The 20,880-nt window shown below is 43.6% G+C and overlaps 1 protein-coding gene across 1 annotated transcript; it reads left to right on the forward strand.

The window, feature by feature from the left end:
* Positions 1 to 3,699: 3,699 nt before the first annotated feature.
* On the forward strand, positions 3,700 to 20,186 carry CASS4 (Cas scaffold protein family member 4). The gene is made up of 7 exons (XM_080354514.1): positions 3,700 to 3,792; positions 10,952 to 11,371; positions 13,533 to 13,637; positions 14,304 to 14,453; positions 15,928 to 17,262; positions 18,040 to 18,099; positions 18,629 to 20,186. The coding sequence occupies exons 1-7, from the start codon at positions 3,781 to 3,783 to the stop codon at positions 19,040 to 19,042; spliced, it is 2,496 nt and encodes an 831-aa protein (XP_080210640.1). The 5' UTR covers positions 3,700 to 3,780; the 3' UTR covers positions 19,043 to 20,186.
* Positions 20,187 to 20,880: the final 694 nt, after the last annotated feature.

Below are 20,880 nucleotides of genomic sequence, written 5' to 3' on the forward strand. Positions count from 1 at the left end.
AACAAAACATGGTGTCGGTGCCGTAAAAGTTGAGGCAGCTTTGAAAAGCATGAAAGATGTCAGCTTCAAAATCCTGACCTGATATGTTTATGGCAGTCTTGCCTGCTATCAGGCGTCATGCAGCCCCTTGTGGTGCGTAGTATTCCGGTATTCTTTGCATTTCTGAAAGAGGAAATGCACGACCATGTAGCAAAACAGAAGGGTGAGACTTCTGACTGCGGTTAGTTGCGACAAGTTGGTGACAGAGAGATCAAGGAAAATTCCACTTGCAGACAGACTTCTCACTTGTAGGTGCTAATAGGGCTTTTTTAATCTTCTTTTTAATCCTATCCGTTGTCGTGGAAAATCGTCATTCATGAGAATCTTTTCTACAAATTCCTAAAAGCTTTTAAGGGTAGAGCAGCCAGATGTGCTTTCTTGAGACGTAGTTCCTAATACCCGGTGACTGCAAAGCCAAAGTCTCATCATCCTCCTGTAATTATCTGTATCGCTCAAGTGAGGCTGCTGATGAATGACAACGATGGATAAAACCACAGGAACCAAGAGAACTGCAAAGGTATGTCTGTTTTATTGAGTACAGCACATGAACAGTTAAGAAAATGGGTCCTAGAGAAGGGTTTGATGTTTGAATTCAGCATGGCACTTGGCCATGTTGGAGATGTTTGGTGTTCTATCCAAGGTGGGTGGAAGGTTCTTTATGATGCTTATGTACCTCATGTCTCCCTGCCCTTTTCGTTGTGTCAGAATTACGAACTGCAAGAATGTCGTGTTGGGAAAGACTGTGAATAAAGCAGCATTCCCAAATAGCAAATAGTTGTCAATATATAACTTCAAGGTTTTCACTGCTGTCCTGTAGTAACACCAGAGGCACAGTTATATTGTCAGCGACTTTCAGTGACAGTCCAGGTGAGCTCTTGCATGACAGATAATTTCCTTATGTAACACACAAAACAGAAGAAATTTTGAAGTACTATATTTATTTCTTTTGAAAGACTGGAACTTGTTTATAAGGGGGGGTTTTACATTTATTTGTGTATTCATATTGCATCTAGTATTATTTTACATATATAGATAGATAAAATACCCTGGTGCAGCTGTAAGAGTTAGAAAATGTCTCAATTCAAAGTCAGTACCTTGATTGTCTTACTGTCTGCAAGTCTAACAAGCAGTGTAATGGAATTATTATTGTCATCCTGGATTATGATCTCAGTGTTTACTGTAAATAAACTGCCTCCTGGAAATTTGATACAAGATATAGTAGAGGGGAAAAAAGCTTAGTACTAGTTCAATAAGTCATCTTTTTGCGCTCAAAATTTTCCATCGAGGCATGTAAAGATAAGAGGACTATTTTTCATATTCAGTCATCAGAAATTGGTGCAGAACATTTTCCATTTCTATACAGAGAAGAGAGTTGCTATTTCTAGGTGTGATATTTTCAGTTTTCTTAAATGGATTGCTAATGGTCAAATAAATGTAATGGTAGGAGGCTGATTTCCTGCTCTGCTGTGAGATCTTTAGACGCAGCCATAACACACGCAGTCAAATTCAACTGAGTAACAACTGGAGAAGTCAAATTTATTTCTGCTATATAATTCATGAACTAAGGTTCCTGGTACCTTAGTAGTAGTGTTTATTATAATATTTGAATGGTATGTTTAATACAAAAATACTAAGGACGTGCTTTTTCTACTCTCTGGACTTCTTGAAGCACCACGTGCCAACCATCAGTAGCTTTAATTGTGGTGGGTAACGCTTGCAGTTCCCCCTGTGCCCCAACTATTCCACCTTCGCAAGGAGAACAGTTTCTGAAAATGAACTCGGTTGATGAGCACAGCCAGAGAAATGCTGTCACTTCTTTCTAGTTGCGTAGGCACCTGCTCCACAGCCCGCACGGGAAACGCTGCAGCTCTTGCTGCAACACCCAGCGCAGCTCCCTGTGCTCGGGCAATCCTCATGCTGTCCCACAACACCGTGCTGCTGCCCAGGGGAAAATAAGAGCACTTTTTAAATGTGCACCGTTGATCTGAAGTTCGTCTCTCCTTCCAAAACACCCAGTTGACATGTTCCCATCTTGTCCACAAGCAAGTGCATGAAGAACAACGCAAGGTTGTTTCTGGGAGCTTGAGGGTTCCTGCTGTCACCCGTCTGCAGCTCAGACACCCGGGAGCCCTCAGAACAGGAGGGGAGACCTTATCGCTGTCTGCAACTCCCTGAAAGGAGGTTGGAGCATGGAAGGTGTTGGTCTCTTCTCCCAAGCGGCAAGTGATAGGACAAGAGGAAATGGCCTTAAGTTGTGCCAAAGAGATTTAGATTGGATATCAGGAAAAAAATTCTTCCTGGAGAGGATTGTCAGGCACTGGAACAGGCTGCTCAGGGCAGTGGAGTCACCATCCCTGGAGGGGTTTAAAAGGCATATAGACCAGGTTCTTAGAGACATGGTTATGAGGTTATGGTTGGACTCGATCCTGAGGGTCTCTTCCAACTGAAGTGATTCTATGATTCTAAATATGTGTTTCAAAATAGGATTTGCGGAAGGGAAGGGAAGGGAAGGGAAGAGAAGGGAAGGGAAGGGAAGGGAAGGGAAGGGAAGGGAAGGGAAGGGAAGGGAAGGGAAGGGAAGGGAAGGGAAGGGAAGGGAAGGGAAGGGAAGGGAAGGGAAGGGAAGGGAAGGGAAGGGAAGGGAAGGGAAGGGAAGGGAAGGGAAGTCCAAAGGCATTCAAATGAGCTGCTTTGTGCCATGAATTCTTTGCCATTTGCACAACTGCCTTAGCTGCTTGTCTGCTCCTACTCCCAACCCCGAGGAGCAGATTTTGTTGAGAAAGCATTTTCAATTCAGCATTTTCTCTCCAAGATCCACGGCTTTTCTTGTTACGTGATTGTGGGTTTGGGAGTGAGCGTCTAATTTCATGTTGAAGCTACCGTGGAAAGAGGAAGGAAAAGACTTTTGCCAGAGAAAAGGCAGCTTGTACCAACACAAAACCAGTCAGAGTTTGCAAACCCCAAGATATTCACAAGTACAAAGCAGTAAAACCTGTGCATTTGCATGAGCATAACCTGAGCAGAGCTGTTGCTGAGCACACAGCAACTATGAATAATTATAAATAATGCTATTCTTTAATAATATTAAATTATTTTTTTTAATAATCAGATAAACAAAAACCCTTCAACTGCAGTTAATATCAAGCTTTCCACCTCAGGTTTTCTGCCTCTGAAGGGTGAGATTATTTTGCAGGGATTTCTGTAACTACAAGGAAGATTTGTTCAGTTTTCTGAGAGCTAAACATGAAAATTTCATCTGTTCAGTTTTCTGAGAGCTAAATATGAACATTTCAAAGCACATCAAACCACTTCTAAGAGAAAAAAAAAAAAGAGAGAGAGACAGTAAAAGGTGCAAAACCACTTCACAAATCCAACCCTCAGTGTCTGGTCCATCCCCACTGGGATGTGGTTGCCCAGAACAGGCGTTTCCCGGGGGCTCTGCAGAGGGACATCTGGACATCTGTCAGTCCCGTCCTAGGTCCTCATTAGCATCAGCAGCTGTGGCCAATTGCACTCTGCAGATAATTTTGCTACGTAATTAGCTCCCTTCATTCCCAATAGCTGCTGTGGGGCTCCCAGCAAAAGCAGCAGGAGGTGGAGCTGGGGGACGTGGGGCATTTGTTCTCAGGCTTCCAGGCAGAGCCCCCAGAGCTCCTGCCTGATCCATGGGAGAGAAAGGGCCAGGGAGACCCCGTCCTGCTCCCTGTGTGATGGAGTAACGGGGAAACACAAGACAACAAAATGAAGGTCAATGTAAGTACCAGGTTATTTTACTTCTGTTGCAATTCATTTTATGGCTTTGCTCATTTCATTAGTGCTGGCAGTGTGTACAGTGTAAAATCCGCATCTGTCAGGGCTGCATTTAAAACATGCTGTTGATCTTATTTCCACATTACTAACAGAGCGCGTGGTCTTATTTCTTAAAATACAATCCAAGTTAAGCTGAAAACACACTTTATCAAGAACAGCAGTGTGGTTAAGAAGGGTAAGGTTTTGTACCATGAATAGTAGGCAATAACATTCTTTATTAAAATCTTACCCGGCTGACCATAAGGATACTCCCTGTTTTCCATATTTTCATGGAAGCAATGAGCTTAAATGACTAACACTTGAGTTATACATTTTTTAAATTATTTTTTAATGATTACTAGAAATCGGGTAGTGGAAATGTTTTAATAACTTGAATCATTCAATTTTCGCTATGAGTTCTGTGAGCCTGGGCAGCTCTGTGCACTCCAGGATAATGATTGACCAAGTCCTGCAGCGCTCTCTGCAAAGAGAACTGAAGCTCAAAAGAGGAAAGGAGCAGCGATCAGGTTCATTTTTAGGAAATTCCGCTCTGGGAGGAGGGGGGAAGAAGTGGAGGGATCGAATCCATTTTACAATCCTGTGGTCTTGTTTTTGCCCGCACTTCCAGCACGGCACACGCACACACACCCAGCATTACCTTGCTTTGTGCTAATATATTTATCTGTGAAATGAACTGAATCCTTCAGCCCGACGTTGCAGCTGTGACTCAGGGCAGGGTCACCGTGTCCCCCGTGTTAGTGACAGGGGATGGAAAACGGGCGGCTGCCCCGGGGGAGCGGTGACACACGCCAGCGGTGGGCGCGGGTGAGAAACCATCCGCTGCTCTTCCCAGAGAAATGTTAACGTTGCAGATAAATGCAACTTTGTCCAAAATTGGTTTGGGGCAGATAAGTGCAGCGGGGGAGCTGCAGGAAGCGGCAGCTTGTGGGAGTTGTGGGGTTGCTGCTGATTCATGATGAATCAGAGAACACTCAGCGCTGAGCCTCTGTCTCTTGGGTGGCTGTCCCTGCCATCCCCGCTGTCCCCACTGTCCCCGCTGCCATGTCCAGCATCAGCAGAAACCCCACCGCAGGTCAGATGGATGCAGGAACAGAGAGAGGAATGAGAGTGAGGACCCTGCTCTAACTGGCCACCGTGGAGCATCTATTGCCCAGGAGGCAGGAGAAATCTCCTGCTCATCAGAGCTCTCTGTATCTTTAAATCCGTGTTTGGAGAGGCACGTTGTAGTAAAACGGAATATGCTAAAAGGTTTAGAAAAGTCAAAGAAGTAACGTGGTGCGTATGGGCAAAAACCTTTGAATAGTAGGAGGAACCAAACCCAGAAACACCTATATATTCATTTTTTAAATACCAGGAAATAGCGGCATATTTTTGCTTGAATTTGGGCATAAGAGCACAAATGCAAAAATAATATGAATGGGAATGAAATACTGATTGAACTGAAAATGGGGAGGTTTCTGTTGGTTTTAATACAGCTGGAGTTTGATTAACTACATCTGTGGAGAAAAGAGTGTTTGGGGAACATCATCAGAACTGGCTTGTAATTCCCCCCGCTGACTAATGTGAAGCTGAACAATTTCCGTCTAAGTGGTTCTACCTGAAGTTTAAAAATTTGACCATTCAGAATTTAAAACCTAATGATTAGCACCCAGCTCCACCCTTCAAAAATCAATCAATTGATCAGCCCTTTGAATAGGCAACAAAAGCAAGACCTGCCATTAATTCCTTGCTGAAGCTCACAGAAAAAAGATCTGAAACTTTGTATAACAAGAACACATTTTCCGAAACACACAAACGAAACAAAAAATAAAGTAGAAGCACCTTCTGCGAGTCACAGCAAATGTTGCACAGTGAGTGGGACATGCAGAGCCCACGGCCAGAAGGGACATGGGGGTAGAGAAAGATCTGAGCACTTAAGGTAAATTCTTTTGCCTTATGTTGCCCATGTGAACTCTCTCTGTAATTAACTGCATTGGGCAAAATATAAATTGACTCAACTTGGTCCACCATTTAAAATAACTTCTCTGGGAAGCGTGTTCCCAGCCAACGGGGCAATGGAGGATGTTTATTTCTTCACCTTTGTTCAGAGGCGAAGAGATTAACTGGAAATGGTTCTGTAAACATGTCAGGGGATGTCACTGATGCATGAACCAAACTGTTTAGCAAACAGCTCGCTGCTTTTAGTTGTATCTTTTCCTTCTCATCAAATATTTTAAGTTCCATTTTCCTGCAGTAAAAGTGCTTACAGATTTTATTTTTTAATGTGCAAAATGCAGCCAAAAAATATTTATCCTTATCTGTGAAAGAAACTCCTGTAATTAAAGCTATTTTTTTTTTAGGTTATTTCAACAGTTTTTTTAAAAAGGCAATTTTAAGACAATAGAAGAAAACCATTTATTTTAAATTTGAAATGCTGTGCAGTACTACAGTACCTATGTATCATGTGCAGCAGTACATAGTAGTGAATTGGAGTTCCAGTGGGAAGGGGGGTACAGAAATTATTTTGGCAGAGTTGCAGGTAAGATGCTCAAATTATCGTTTGATATTCATGAAGGATTTTTCTAGCAACATTTGAATGTATTTTATGAGGGTGGGGTTTTCCTGTTGCTGTACTGTCGGCTGTGGGTAGGGATTGGGATAGGAGAGGGATCAGGAGATCTTGGTAATAGTGGGGTCTTTTTGCCTTAGCACAGGTATTTATTGTGTATATAGAGCATAGATGTCAGTATATATACTTCCATACAGTCTATATACTTCCGTTTTGAGATTATAGAATTTTCTCTCATAGAATTATACAATTTTGTACAACTATCAGCTTGACTGACTCTCCATTAAAAATTTTCCCTCTCTTCATTAATAAACATGAGTGAACAGCTTTCATTCTGAGGACTCCCAAGGGCCATCAGGTTTTGTAGTGAGAGCATTGCTGGATAAAGATATACAACAAAGATGTAAAAATTCCCCTCTGTAGGGAGACTTATTATATCTTAACATCTAATCTACAATCTAGTAAAAGGAGACAGACTTCCAGCTACACAAGAACTTTTCTTCGCACCTAAGTTGACTGAACCTGTGTTACCGGAGCTCTTACACTGTAAATCCATTCAGTGTGGTTGGCTTGATACGTGTGAGTAATTTGCATTACTCTAACGAGGTCGTGGACTCTTTGTGGGGAGAACAAAGTCTCAGGAAGAGGTCGCAGAGGATGTTTTCTAGGTCTGTGCTCTGTCATCGTCTCATTAAAATCCACTCGGTGAGAGAAGAGTAACAGCGCTGTGTGCCGAGGTGCTTTCTCATGGGCGATGAACCGGCGTTTAAGATGTTCTTTGTCTTGGGAGGTTTTTTTCAGGGCTGCTGACAGGGAAGAAGCAACAAACGTCAAAGGAGGAAAAACACTTTGATCTCATCTGTGTTGCTTTAGTACTTAGTACATGCTGGTTATTGTAAGGACACATTAACGAGATCACATAAAATAACGAAGAAGTCCACACAGCTGGCCCTGGGTGGCACTGGGTGGATGATAGCGTTAGACAGCCGGTTTCCGCTCCTCTGGTAATAAAGAAAAAATGCAGATCCCAGTGGCCCCAAAGCGCAGCTTTTTCCTAACGAAGCATCCCGTAAGGTCTCTGCGATCCTGGGAATGTGGTACTTGTTTATAGTCAATGGCAGGTCAGAGATGCTTCTGCTTACATGATAGAGAGGAGCTGCCAGAATGATCCTTTACATACGTCCCAGACAGACGAAAGTGTAGATGGGGTCAGATTTCTGACAAATAACCCCACATTAGATGAGCTGGAGCCTGTATGATAGGTAATCTCACTCCATGCAACTGGAGATAGACTTGGTGGACCTCAGCTATTGGTGCTGTTGGATCAAGCTCTCACCTGCCATAAACCTCCTGTAACTTTTGTCTGTAAAATTGCACCCGCTGTTACTGGGAGCCTGGCTGTAGATCTGTAATTGGAAGAACTTTTGCTTTTCTTTCTCCCCTTTCCAACTTCCCCCTCTGATTTGAGAGCTCTGGCCTGTAAAGCTCTGACAATCTTCCAATTAATCCATGTTCTATATTCTGGAGGTTGGGGCCTGTCTCCGTCACTTCTCTATTTAACATCTTAAGTTTTTAATTTCCAGCCCTATGGATGGAATGTGTGATGATCTATGGACAGATTTCTTGTTCTAGCTGGGTCAGGTTTCCCCAAAGTGTCCTATGATTTCCTTGAACCCTCTGCTTGGCTTGCAATTGAGATGATTTCGAAGGTTCCTGGGTATGCATGTTGCCTGCTGATGTGAGCCCGTGTGCCTTAATTTGAGCTCCATGAATCTGAGACCACCTTGAAAAATCTGAATCGCTGCGTTCTGCTTTGAACTGGGGTCTCGCTGCACGCTGCTCGCCCTTGGATGTTCGGAAAGCTTTATCAGCAAACCCAAAAGAACGTCTGCTGCAAGTGAGGAGATTCCCCTGTTGAGGAACTTTGTGACTTTCATGGTGCCAATTCAAAACTTAAGTTTTCAGTGTGGGTGCCCCTGAATATATTCATCTCACTTTGCCAAATGAAAAGTTGCCTGACTGAGTTTTGACAAGGTTTCTGTAGAACAGCTCGGCTGTTGAATGGAGCTTGGACCTCCCTGGTGTTTCCACTGACCTGGCTGTTTTCTGCTTCACTTGTTTTGCAGCAAAGCAGATCCAGCAGTTTCTAGGAAAAGAGATGAGAGAATAGCTGGAATAATTTATCCTTCTGATTCCTGCTGCAGTCACGTTTGAATGTTGCTGAATGGGAAGAATATCTCCTCACCCTGTCTAACTTGGGTTGTTGTCTGCATTTACTGTTTGCAGAAATTCTCACTGATGTGTACAGGCCAAATTCTGAACTAGTGAAAACCAGCGTATTTATGCTAAAGCAAATGAGGCTTGAAAATGGACTTGTGCAATTTCATACATTGTTGGACTTAATCAACCCACGTGTTTAGCAAGCTATTTCCACAAGAAAGACTTAGCAGGGGAAATGTCGACACTTAGATGCCTTTTAAAGCCACAATGTGAACCCAACTTTCCCCTTGTTTGTGCTGGTGCAACTAGGAAGGACCGTCTTGTTCTCTGATGCACTAGACAGGGCTCAGCTCCCGAGTTCAGGCTTCCTGGCTCCGCCACCCGTTTCCTACTTGTGCCCGGATAAGGCTCCTCCAGTTCAACTGCATGTTTGCAAAAAGGGGAGAGTTCCTCTGCCCATCCTCATCCTCTTTGGGTCTGAAGAAGAGGGTCTCTAGGGTGTCTGTACAGCATCCAACAAGGGATCAAATTTTAAGCCTGATCTAGAAGTGTTGCTGATGAATAACAGGATAAGTTGGCTAGTGGGTTTGTTTGGTTGGTTTGTTTGGGTTTGTGGTTTTTTGGGTTTTTTTAATGATTGTAGCAATGCGTGAAGCCCAAGCGCCCCCGGCTACACTCTGTGGTGGGATTCCTGGAGGCTCAACTTCAACACAGGTGGTTCAGAGCATTTGGCATTGTCCAAACAGAAAACGTGCTCCCATGCTCAAGGCAAGATGACTGTTTTAACCAGGCTGGGACAGAAGGTAAATGGGACTGTTGTCCATCTCTGGCAGCTGCTGATGGATCATAAAAAGGCCATTGTTCATGGCCACCCTGATGAAGGAACGCGTGATGCTAGCAACAGGCTACTTCCATCAGCTGAGTGGACAAATTGGTTTTCTTCTGCTGCAGCTTCAAGCCAGCTGTTGCTTTACAGCAAATGCTCTGGACAAAAATACAAGGCATCATGTTTCCTGTTTGTGTACTATCTCTTTGGACATTACTTGCACTTTCTGATTAGAAACTAATGCTGAAACACAGGCAGTGTCCCACTGGCTGGGAAGCGGTCAGTCTCATTTTAAAGCTGAAAGCAAATGGTCTGTTGTACTGAAAAACACGACATCCACAGCTCTACCCTTTGCACAAATGCCTCAGGTGAATAAAGCTGGCTGCTGCTACTACTTTTCGTTCTTTTAACTGTCATCTTGTAATGAGTAAGCAAAATGCTAAAAATAAAACGTGGTGATCTACACACTCACGATTGCCAGAAATTTATGGGCTTCAGCGGAGACAGAAGAGCTGCCCTGTGATCAAGAAGCTGGGAAATAAGAATATTTACTATCTCACAGATTTGCTGTAATCTTAGAAAGGTCGCTTACTCTATTCTTCCTTGTTTTCCTGTTCAAAAAAATAATACAGCAAGAGCATTATGAAGATGCTACAAGATATACTGTGTGATGGAGACAAACACTGACCTGCTGTGAAGACTTAGCAGCCAGCAGAGCTTTGTTGGGTGTCACTGTGAGCATAATTAGATTTTTCCCTGAGCTAATGTGTCATGTAAATCATTAGCCTGGGATGCTCTGAACTGTGGGACCCAACTGTCCAGTTTGGGGTGGGCATGGACACAACAAGCTGGAATCTGGGTCTTCCCAAGTACCGAGACCCTTCAGCAGGATTTTTGGGACTGGTGTTATCGGTGGTAGCGTTGACATTGAGAGGTCTGTCTTCAGAAGGCTCTGAGAAAATAAAAGGTTTAAATGAAAATAAGTAAGGTTGGGCATGGTTGTGGTTTGGGGTTTTTCATTTGCGGTTTTGTTTGGTTGGTTTTAGGTAAAAAATAATTAACCTTTTTCATGTGCAGTTGCAGTCCTTGGATAAACTGGGTAACAGTCAGAGCGACATGAGTTTTATTTTTGGATGGTTGATGTATTTTCTCTGTAGCTTCTTACAAAGAATTCACAGAATGCCAATGTGAAAAAAGCCTGGTTTTTTTATGTAGGGATGTTCATAAGTAATAAGTTGAAATCCTGAATGTTAGCAGTGCTCTTGAAGAGCCTCGGAGGACAAGGTGATGAAGAAGTATATTGACGTATTATTATCTATTTCTTCACTGAACGTAGCAGACACAGGCTGCAAACCTTTAACTCTCTGAAACCAATGTTCTGAGAAATGTTATTTAGTGTGAAAACAGGTGGGCTTGAATAATTAAGGCAGAGATAAACACCAAGCCAGAAACCAATGAAGGCTTTAGTTGGTGTAACGGTGCAAAGCCGGTGTTTCTTCTCTCTCCAGAACGCCTTGGCGAAGGCGCTATACGACAACAAGGCCGAGTGCTCGGACGAGCTGGCCTTCCGCAAAGGCGACATCCTGACGGTTCTGGACCAAAACGTCATCGGCAGCGAGGGCTGGTGGAAATGCTCCCTGCACGGCCGGCAGGGCCTGGCCCCCGCCAACCGCCTCCAGCTCCTCGCCGCCTCCCCGGCCCTCCCGCCGCCTCCTTCCACCCGCAGCAGCTCTGCAGAGTCGCCATCAGGCCAACAAAACATCTACCAGGTTCCCTCCGTCCCCAAACCCACCACATTGTCGTCTACCTACGAGAAGATGGAGGGGTGGGTTAAATCTCCGGCGAGGGTCCCCGCCCAAGGAATGTATCGGGTACCAGCCCTGGCTGCGCAGCTGCTCAGTGAAAGGACCCAAAGCTCAACAAGCCAGGTAAGAATATAAACAAATGTTGTTATTAAAACTGCCATTGGGAGAGGGAAAATAATAAAGGCCTGAGTGTTTCAGTGGAATGTGCAGCAAAGCCACTCAAATAGATGGTGTTTAGGAAACTCCCATCAATTTTACTAAAGTTTATAGCATCATGTGAGAAACACTGCTCTGGGCAACATAAGAAAGTCTCTATATTCTGTAGCCTCTTGCTTTTTTGACAGTTTAAAGCAGCTGCATAATAGAGCAGGAAGTAAAGAATACCATAACTGCCACCTCAACCTGAGTCAAAGCTACAAAAAACCCTTTTGCACTTGCTGTGATCTGATTTCTCCACATTCTTAACCCTAAAGAAGGTATGTGCAAATTGAATGTGAGATTGATATAAATTTTCCATTTCCAAATCAAGCTGCAAACATCATCTAGTATTCTTTATCTGGATGGGTGGGCTGACTGAACTGCTCTGTGGCCATTCCTGTCTCCGTCATTTTGTGAGTTTATGCACCTAAGCGTTGTTTGCTCTAACAGAGAAAGAAAAAAGGGTGGAAAAATGTTTTCCTATCCTGCTTTTATGATTTAGAAGTCGATATTTGCTGCCTCCCGCACACGAGGCGGCAGCTGTCGCTGCACCAGCTGCCCCGCGGTGGCACTGACCCCGCACAGACGCTGGGGCTGAGCAGCCTCTGCCAGCGCAGGAGGAGCCGCAGCGCTCGGGCCGCCCCGAGTCCATCCCCTGGACAACTGGCAAAGTTCCTGGCGTGCTCAGCTGCCCCCCAAGCAGCTGGTAAAGCCGCTGCGAGTTTCAGAGGGAGCTGATGGAAGGCAATAAGCCACACCAAAATCCGTCAAAACCTGTGTGCTTTCACCCTGCAGGAAAGCATTGTCGCTTCTTGATCAGTTGTCTGATACACACGCACCTTCTTGCTTTACAGTGACTGAAAGTACTTTAAAATACTTTTTTCTTAAAGTCATAGTAAATTATGATACTCAGTGAGCTTCCTTTTTTGCTGTATACTAAGATCTGTCCATCTGAAAACAGACCTGGCTAAGGGTGGCTTTCTTGATACCATTTATCTTTTACCCTTTCTGCTCAGGAAAGTCTTTTTTCTACTTCCATTTGCAAGGAAGATGGGTCGTATCACACAGGACTGAGGGGATTTGTGTCCACTCATCATTCGCTTTCTTCAGATGAGAGCTAAGAGCCTTCACAAAGACAAAGCAAGCAGTTGCAAAGCTGCAGTCTTGTTCCTCTTCCATATTTCTCCTAAATTTAGTAGCTACAACACTCACTCACATGATGGAGGACACTACCTCCAATTTTAAATCATTTCTTCTATCACAGTGGTGTTTCTGTGGGTCAGTAGTTTTCAATGTTCCATCTATAAACCAGCTGCAGAGAGCCAGACTAAACCCATGATGAATGAACAGAACTCCATGTTTTTGGGGTTGATTTAAATAAATAAATAAAGTCCTTTCCCAGCTTTCATATTTTGGCATCGTGACTTATTGTCCCACAGATCTAGTCATAGCTCTTAAAATGATGTTTTAAACAAACAGGAGAATTAGTTTGTAATTGACCTAAATAACGTCATTCCCATATTGGTCTTCTCTGCTCATGGAGCTGGACAGGACATCAAGGCCACTGTGTTGGCTCTTTCCAAACGAGTCAGACTTTCTTAACTGCGGAATAACGCACTTCAGTTGTCCCTTTTTGCTGCTCCTACTCCCGCTAAACATGGCTTGACCTGATGGCTCTGGGAGACTGGAGAAGTAGAAATTCCCCCGCTTTCTTTTTTTAGTGGTTCTGCTTTTGGGTAGTCTACAGATTTAAGTGATAACCAAAGCTGGGTTTTCTCCAAGTCTTTTCCCTCACTTGGTTAGTAAGTCAGATTGTCTTTCATTTGTACGTGTCAGTTCTAATCTTCTCCGAAATAAAGCAGAAATGCTAGAAAAGGAGAATTATGGGGAAAAATTACCCTGCCTGCTTGTAAGTTGAGTTCCTGTCTATCACCATTGATGGAAAGCTGAAAGGCTATTAATCACTTAAGAGTGATTCTCTAAGGGTGGCCTGTTAAACTAATTGAGTTGTCAAAGATGTCCTGAGCTTACTGTTCACTGCAGCTTGCTTTATTTTTATTTTTATGTGTTTTTTCTCCCATCCAAGCACCTGTTTACTCTCCCAAGAGCATGCCGGGCTTCAGTGCCAAATATCAGGAGTGAGGTGTACGATGTTCCATCCGCACAGCGCCAGGAGCCCTCGCTCACACAGGTCAGTCCTGCCATCGTTCCCCCCAGCAAACCTGAGAATATCAATAGCTTTTAAAGTAAATTATAGTGGTTTTCTGATTGCTTTTTATAAAATCTGGCAGAAAATAATTTGTTTTTAGGGATGTTCAAAACATAAAGCAGTTCTCCTTTGAATCTGTCAGACATTTAGAGAAATGTGTCTTAAATCTGGTATGTTTCTAATAAACACTTTTGGTTTCACCGAGTTCCAGGACACAGATGAATTCTCAGTATCAGTGTCAGCCTCTGCTTTGGTTTATCCTTTAGGAAATGTGCTTTGTCTCTGTGTCATTTGATCAGGAAGATTTCAAGGTGTTTACAGGAGAATCACTAGTGCACGTACAAAAAGAACCCAAATGTCACCCACACCACCGCCTTCTGGGCAACAAAATGCAAGGGATTAGGTCATGTAACCGTGACATGTTAAGGGTAAGGGCAACACATCAGTTGCATCTACAGCTGAAATGTCCTGTTACATGATCTTGCTCCCCTGGGGAGAGCGAATGTCACCATGTTTCCTCTACATCTCACTGTAGCCCAAACTTGGAGCTACGCAGTGTATGGCCTGGGAGCCTTTGATTCCACCCAAGTCTTCACTGAGGATTATAAAAGAATTGAAGCCAAGATGTTTTTTTTCCCCTTTGCGCAGAGCGGTGCCACTCCGCCCAGCACACGAAAGCGCTCGGTGCTGGTCAGACCCACCGAGTGTTTCCAGGAGGAGCAGAAGCAGCTTTACAACGTCCCACCCAGCCCAGAAAAGGCAGGAGCTGTTATCCAGAAAGACTCAACAGCAGGCAATGTAAGTAAGACTCGTTGGACACAAGAGAATAATCTCTCCTTGCTGTGATGTTGGGCACAGGTGCTCAACCTCCCTCAGGCTGTGTTCGCAGGTGGGGATTGCGAGGACAAGACCAGCATATCCTCGGTGCAAAACTTTGTCCTTCATGTAGAATCACAGAATTGTTTCGGTTGGAAGAGACCCTCAGGGTCATCAAGTCCAACCATAACCTCAGTCTAGCACTAAACCATGTCCCTAAGAACCTCGCCTAAATGCCTTTTAAACCCTTCCAGGGATGGTGACTCCACCACTGCCCTGGGCAGCCTCTTCCAATGCCCGACAACCCTTTCCATGAAGATTTTTTTCCGAATATCCAATGTAAACCTCCCCTGGCACAACCTGAGGCCATTTCCTCTTGTCCTATCACTTGCTACCCGTGAGAAGAAAGGGACAAGTGATACCTGGCCCCTGGAGAGGCAGGGCATCTATCAGGACAAGGACTGGCACTCCATTTGTGTTTGCTTATTAGACTGCAGGCAACAAGATCTCTTGCAGTTTCTCTTTATGACAGTGTGGAAAGCAAATTAAATACCCTACACTTTTGACTGCCTGATCATTTGTAATATTTAAGCAGATAGAACATTTAAGCAGATAAAAACTGTTCCCATTCCATGCAGCACTCTCCTGTCACCTTTTTGGGACTAGAGCACACCTGGCTTTGGGGGCAGCCTTGAGGGGGATCAGGCTTCCCTTCTCCTCCCTACTGTGTGTCACATACCATCCTTGAAGAAAGGGCTGATTTGAAATGTCACAACTTAAAAAAACACCTCAATGGAAACTCTTCATGAGTTGAGTGCCAAATATTTCAGGTTTCTTACCCAAGAACAGAGCATTTTCCAGCTTTGTGATTTCAGCTGTGCACACACATTTTTAAGGCATTGGGTGAGATCTGTATCCCGCTTAGCAAGTTTATATCAAATAAATATTTAAAGTTGCTGCAGTTGTTTGGGAATGATCAGTTGTATCTGTTGGTGATTTATTGTTCTGTCAGGGTATACATATGACTGTGGGTGAGGATACTGGACAATCAAGTGTTTTCTTACACAGAGGCTGATAGAATCTTACCTCCTTCATTCTGTACAACTCAGTGTTTGATGTTACCTATAAATAAATTGACATTTCAGTTTTCTTGTAGCCATTCCAGAAAACTATGAAAGTTTCCCACCCCAAAAGAGACAGGGAAGACCCCACAGATTTCACTGGCTGGGGACACTGCTGTACAATTTCATCACCTGTGCTCAAAGTATTTTAACCTTCAGATGTGCAGCTTGTGCATTTTTTGGAAAGAAAATAAAAATTATGGGCTAGTCTTTCCATAGTGCAGTTCCACTGACGTTAGTGGCATTGCATACATTTACATGCTCTGAGAATTTGGTTTTGTTTCTTAGTCCTTGTTTAAAAACACTGTTTATAAATCCTGTGTGCTCTGTTGCAGTTGTATGATGTCCCTCCCAAGAGAGAAACTGATGTTTCGGAAAATGAATCTCAGAAAAAGCTCTGGGGCCATTACAATACTCTGCCAAATCCTCGGAAGTCAGAATGGATTTATGATATTCCAGTATCACCTGAAAAAACAGGGTTGAAACAAAACCATTCTAGCCATTCCTCAGAGAAGCAGGTGCTGTACGATGTACCACCAGCCAGGTACAAGGCGCTAACAGCAAACACTGAAGCCAAAGTAGTAAATCCACAACTATACGATATTCCACCAACACAACGGAAACTAACACTTCCAGATATCCGTCTCTATGATGTTCCACCCTCACGGGACATCCTCCTTTTGCCACAAAATAGCAGCTGTGAAATACCGTCGGGTCTCCTGGCTCCAAAGGCTGAGAATCTGATTTCTGAAGAGAACGTTTATGATATTCCAAAAGGTTTGCCCACCACTGTGCAGTCCAAAAAAGAGATGGAAAAAACCAGCGATAGTTCTGGAGACCCAGCGTACAGTGCTCCTTCACAGCTCTCAAGAGATGCCAAATTGGAACAAGACAGATTATCCGTGTCTAGTGTGGACAGCAGGAGCAGCACGCTCTCTACATCATCAGACTCTTCTGCTGAGTCTTTTTCTACATCATTATCAGAAGAGCCTGTCAAAGAGATTAAACTGGACCTTGGGGTAGCCATAGAGACGCTGACTAGATTACAGCACAGTGTATCCAGCTCAGTCGCGAGTTTAATGATCTTTGTGAGTAGTAAATGGAGATTACAAGAGCACCTAGAGAAAAGCATTGAAGAAATTCATAGAGCAGTCGATCACGTAAAAGTTTCCCTGGGAGAATTCTTGGCCTTTGCTCAAGTCGTAAAGGTAAATACCTATTACCTCACTGATAACAAACTTCAGACCAGAATTAAAAAACAGCTGGAAATCCTTATTAACTCATTCAAAATCTTAACAGAAACGAGAGAAGCTCTAAACAGCTGCAACTGGTCACTAGAGGCTTTGGTCCTCAGGAAACCTCAGAGCAACCCAGATGATCTCGATCGTTTTGTTATGGTGGCCCGCACGGTTCCAGATGACATCAAGAGGTTTGTATCCATCATCATCGCCAACGGAAGGCTCCTCTTCAGAAAGAATGAGAAGGAACAAGAAGTGAAGCAATCCAAAGTGAACCCGGAATACAAAATGGCAAAACAAATCACGGTGCCGAGAAGAATAGAAATAGATTCACTTCAAAGAAATACCGCCGATAAACCCAACCTAAGTCAGGTCTCTTCTGAGAAACCGAAAGAAAACGCCCCTGAGGACTGTGACTATGTTCAGTTACAGGTTTGTATCACTGGATTTTACTGTGTATTCCTGATTGTTTGCAGGTACTGAGCTATTAGAACTATTTTTATCTCTGCATTGGTGCCAAATTCAGTTTGCGCTACTTCTTATTTTCCAGACTTCATGTGAATTCAGAGTGCAAGATGACACATATAATAATCCATAATTATAAGTAACAAAGGGAACTGGCTTTTGATAATTTACCCAGTCAGCACTGAGAAAAAAAATTTAGCTTTCCTGTTTAAATCCATTTGAGAAACAGGTTTTACCTGGGGGTTAGCCATTGGTTTCTTCTCCTTTGACTAAAGTTCTTCTCTTGCAAGTGCACTTTCCTTGACTCTGAGTCCACTATTAAAGAATTGTTTATTTTCTAACTTCAGGTATATTGGAAAGCATGCTTTTGTAAAAATTTTTGGTTTATCAAATTAAACCCTTGCTGTGAATTATCCAATTTGCTTGTGAGAATAATTCTTCTTAGATCTACTCAAATGTCTACTACTCTCAGTTTCACAGAGAAATGCTGGCTTGTCCCTAGAATTTAGGAAATGTTATGCTTTGTGGATGTTGGTTTCAGTCTTAGATCTTGCAGGATAAGACACTAAATTGTTAGTAGGAAAAAAACCTACAGTGGCTTCTAATAAATGTACCGTTGTTGTCCATAACAGGAAGGCTGTATGGCAAGTAGCTGTTTCCACCCAAATAAGAGAAATACACATTTATATTTAAATATTTTTGTGTAAACCATTTCAACTTTGCTTTAATTTTGATTTGTAATAGACACAGAAAATCATTTCAGGTACAGAAGTAGCAAAGAAGAGTAAACATTCAAAACCAAAGGTATTTCTGTTTTTAAAAACTTTTACTTATGAGGACTTTCAGTCCCTGATTTCTGTGCTTGCTAAAATTCAAAATAATTTGCATTTGGACACACATATCTATACATAGAGATCTACTTGTTTTCTCATAGTTCATCCTCTTGATATCGTACAGTTTTAATAACTCATAACCCCCATGAAGTCGGCACCTTTAAAGATCAAGCCTAAATGTTTTGTACTATGTGAAAGCTCGAAGTGCAGCCCGTAGGAAGGATGGATGTTCAGCTATAGCACTTTGTCTGCTATCCATTCTTAAAATTGTGTTCACTGACATTTGTTTATGGAAACAAGGCAATCATGAGAAAACACCACTTTGAAGTCCAGTACTTTATGAAAAAATAAATTATTGTAAAAGACCTCTGAGCTGGGGGAATTTGGAGACCATTAACTAACAAAACTCCCTGTAAGTGAAGAAACGTGAAGAATACTGGGTAGAGCAAATAAAGAAACATTCAAGCTGAGTCTCTTTTTTTTCTTTAACTCTTTTCCAGGTTTTGCCATCTGCAAAAAAGACTGTAATCCAAAGCAAGCAGGAGTCTGCAAAGAAAATTGCTCTCCCAGAGCAGTGTAAGCTGTGTTTCGGTGCCCTGCACAAGGCGATTGCCGTATTTACTAATAGTCTGAGCAACAACCAGCCACCCGAAGTCTTCATATCCCACAGCAAACTGATCATTATGGTGGGGCAGAAGTTAGTGGATTCTCTCTGCCAGGAAACTCAAGAAAGAGACACTCGGAATGACATTCTCCACGGCAGCAGCCGGTTTTGCGGCCTCTTGAAGAACCTGGCTCTCGCCACCAAAAACGCTGCGATACAATATCCAAACGCAGGCGCCATGAGGGAACTGCAGGATCAAACTGAGGAGCTGTCGAAGTACACACAGCAGTTCAGAGCGATGATGGAGTGAAAGATGCTTGGCTGTTTTCACACGTTCTCCATCTTTGCTCCTTTGGCATATGGCAGCCAGTTGGGGCAGATGCAGCTTGGTGACACCAACTCTGTCACCTCTAAGAGCTGCTGTGGGGCAGTTCCCGGGGTGCTGGTGCCCTTTTAGCAGGTGAAGATCCACACAGCAGCAGGTGCAGAAGAGAGCTGTAGAATTACATCTGTACGGTCTTTTCCATTGTTCAGATCCTGCCTGGAAATATCATCTTGGTGGCTGGGAAGGAAAGTTCACTGTGTATCAGAGCAAAATTATTTTATTGTCTGGCTGATTTCTTATTTTTAAATATCTTTGTAGGTCAGATAAATATATATTTTTTTTATTTTCTTTTTTTTCTATGCAGGTATATTTAGTCTCTCTTTAAATTTTGCTGCACAATGTTCTGTAACTTATGATATTCCCACCATCAATTTTATCTTGAGGACATTACTAAAAATGTATAGTATTTTTTTTTTTTTAAACAGCTGCAAAGCTAATGTTTGTTTTTAATGTAGAAGCGCAATTAATGTATTACAGGACAAAATCTGGCAGGCACTGCCCATAGCCTAGAAGTTAATGGGAAATGTTCCAGAAGGAAAACTGACTTGGAGGAGTCCTGGCTCCCGATAAATCTCTGGGGAGGGCACCTCGCTGTCCTCTGTCGCAGCTCAGAGCTGTTTGGAGCACTGAAATGGAATTTACTTTAGCCACTAAACACACACGGGACTGGGACAAGCTCTTCCTACAGACTGGACAGGTGACATTGTTCCTTGTTGGGATCCTAGTGCACCGCCCGAGCTGCCCTGGGCTTCCCATCCTGGCCCCTCATCGACTTTATCCCCAGATGTGCCGGATCCAGAATCCAGCAACGATCAAGCCCTTATAACCACCCAGAGAGTTTGTCTGCACGCCTGTGTTGTTTGTATTTCTCCTAATTAATTGATTTTAATGTTTTTATCTAGAATTTCAAAGCTTGACCTTTCTGGGTGACGTTGTACCTGTGTCTTTGCCCTCAAAAAATGCACAGTGAGGTGTGTGAGCACTGAGATTAATTCGTGCTGTGCCAGCGCACGGGCCAGGTGTCTGTAGAAAAACCCCCCTTATCTTCCTCAGATTTATTTGTACTTGCAGCCACCATGCTTTATACTGTTTTTTAAACATTGTCATTAGTAAATATTACTGTTTGCACAGTGAAACGCAGTAACGTTGGCTTTGTACATTTTGTATTAAACTCTCTCCTGGAGTGCCCGAGTCTTTGTCACCGATCACAGCGCCGGGATCTGGGGGGCTCAGGACACGAAGGGCAAGAGGCGCCTCCTCAGCGGGGGGCAGCCCGGAAACAGGTGGTTTGGCCTAAATCCCCCAAAGTCGGTGTCCTGGGGGTGGTTTCCTCACAACAAAAAGCGTGAATCCTGCTCTGGATCTGAGCAAGGGGAGGGGGGGACACACGGGCAAGTGTAGAGTCCTGCATCTGGGGAGGAACAACTCCAGGTTCCAGTATAAGTTGGGGAATGACCTATTAGAGAGCAGTGTAGGGGAAAGGGACCTGGGAGTCCTGGTGGACAGCAGGGTGACCATGAGCCAGCACTGTGCCCTTGTGGCCAGGAAGGCCAATGGCATCCTGGGGTGGATTAGAAAGGGTGTGGTTAGTAGGTCAGAGGGAACTGCTGGAGAGAGTCCAGCGCAGCCACCAAGATGCTGGAGGGAGTGGAGCATCTCCCGTGTGAGGAAAGGCTGAGGGAGCTGGGGCTCTGGAGCTGGACAAGAGGACACTTAGGGGGGACTCATTCCTGGGGATCAATATGGAAAGGGGGAGTGTCAGG

Source organism: Nesoenas mayeri (assembly GCF_963082525.1).
Source record: "Nesoenas mayeri genome assembly, chromosome: 16".
NCBI classification, from domain to species: Eukaryota; Metazoa; Chordata; class Aves; order Columbiformes; family Columbidae; genus Nesoenas; species Nesoenas mayeri.

What these genes read in the sequence shown, in the direction of transcription:
- CASS4 (XM_080354514.1), top strand. An exon ending in AGGAGCCCTCGCTCACACAG is followed by an intron (nt 13,638 to 14,303) that starts GTCAGTCCTGCC and finishes CCCTTTGCGCAG; the next exon opens with AGCGGTGCCACTCCGCCCAG. An exon ending in GTGACTATGTTCAGTTACAG is followed by an intron (nt 17,263 to 18,039) that starts GTTTGTATCACT and finishes GATTTGTAATAG; the next exon opens with ACACAGAAAATCATTTCAGG.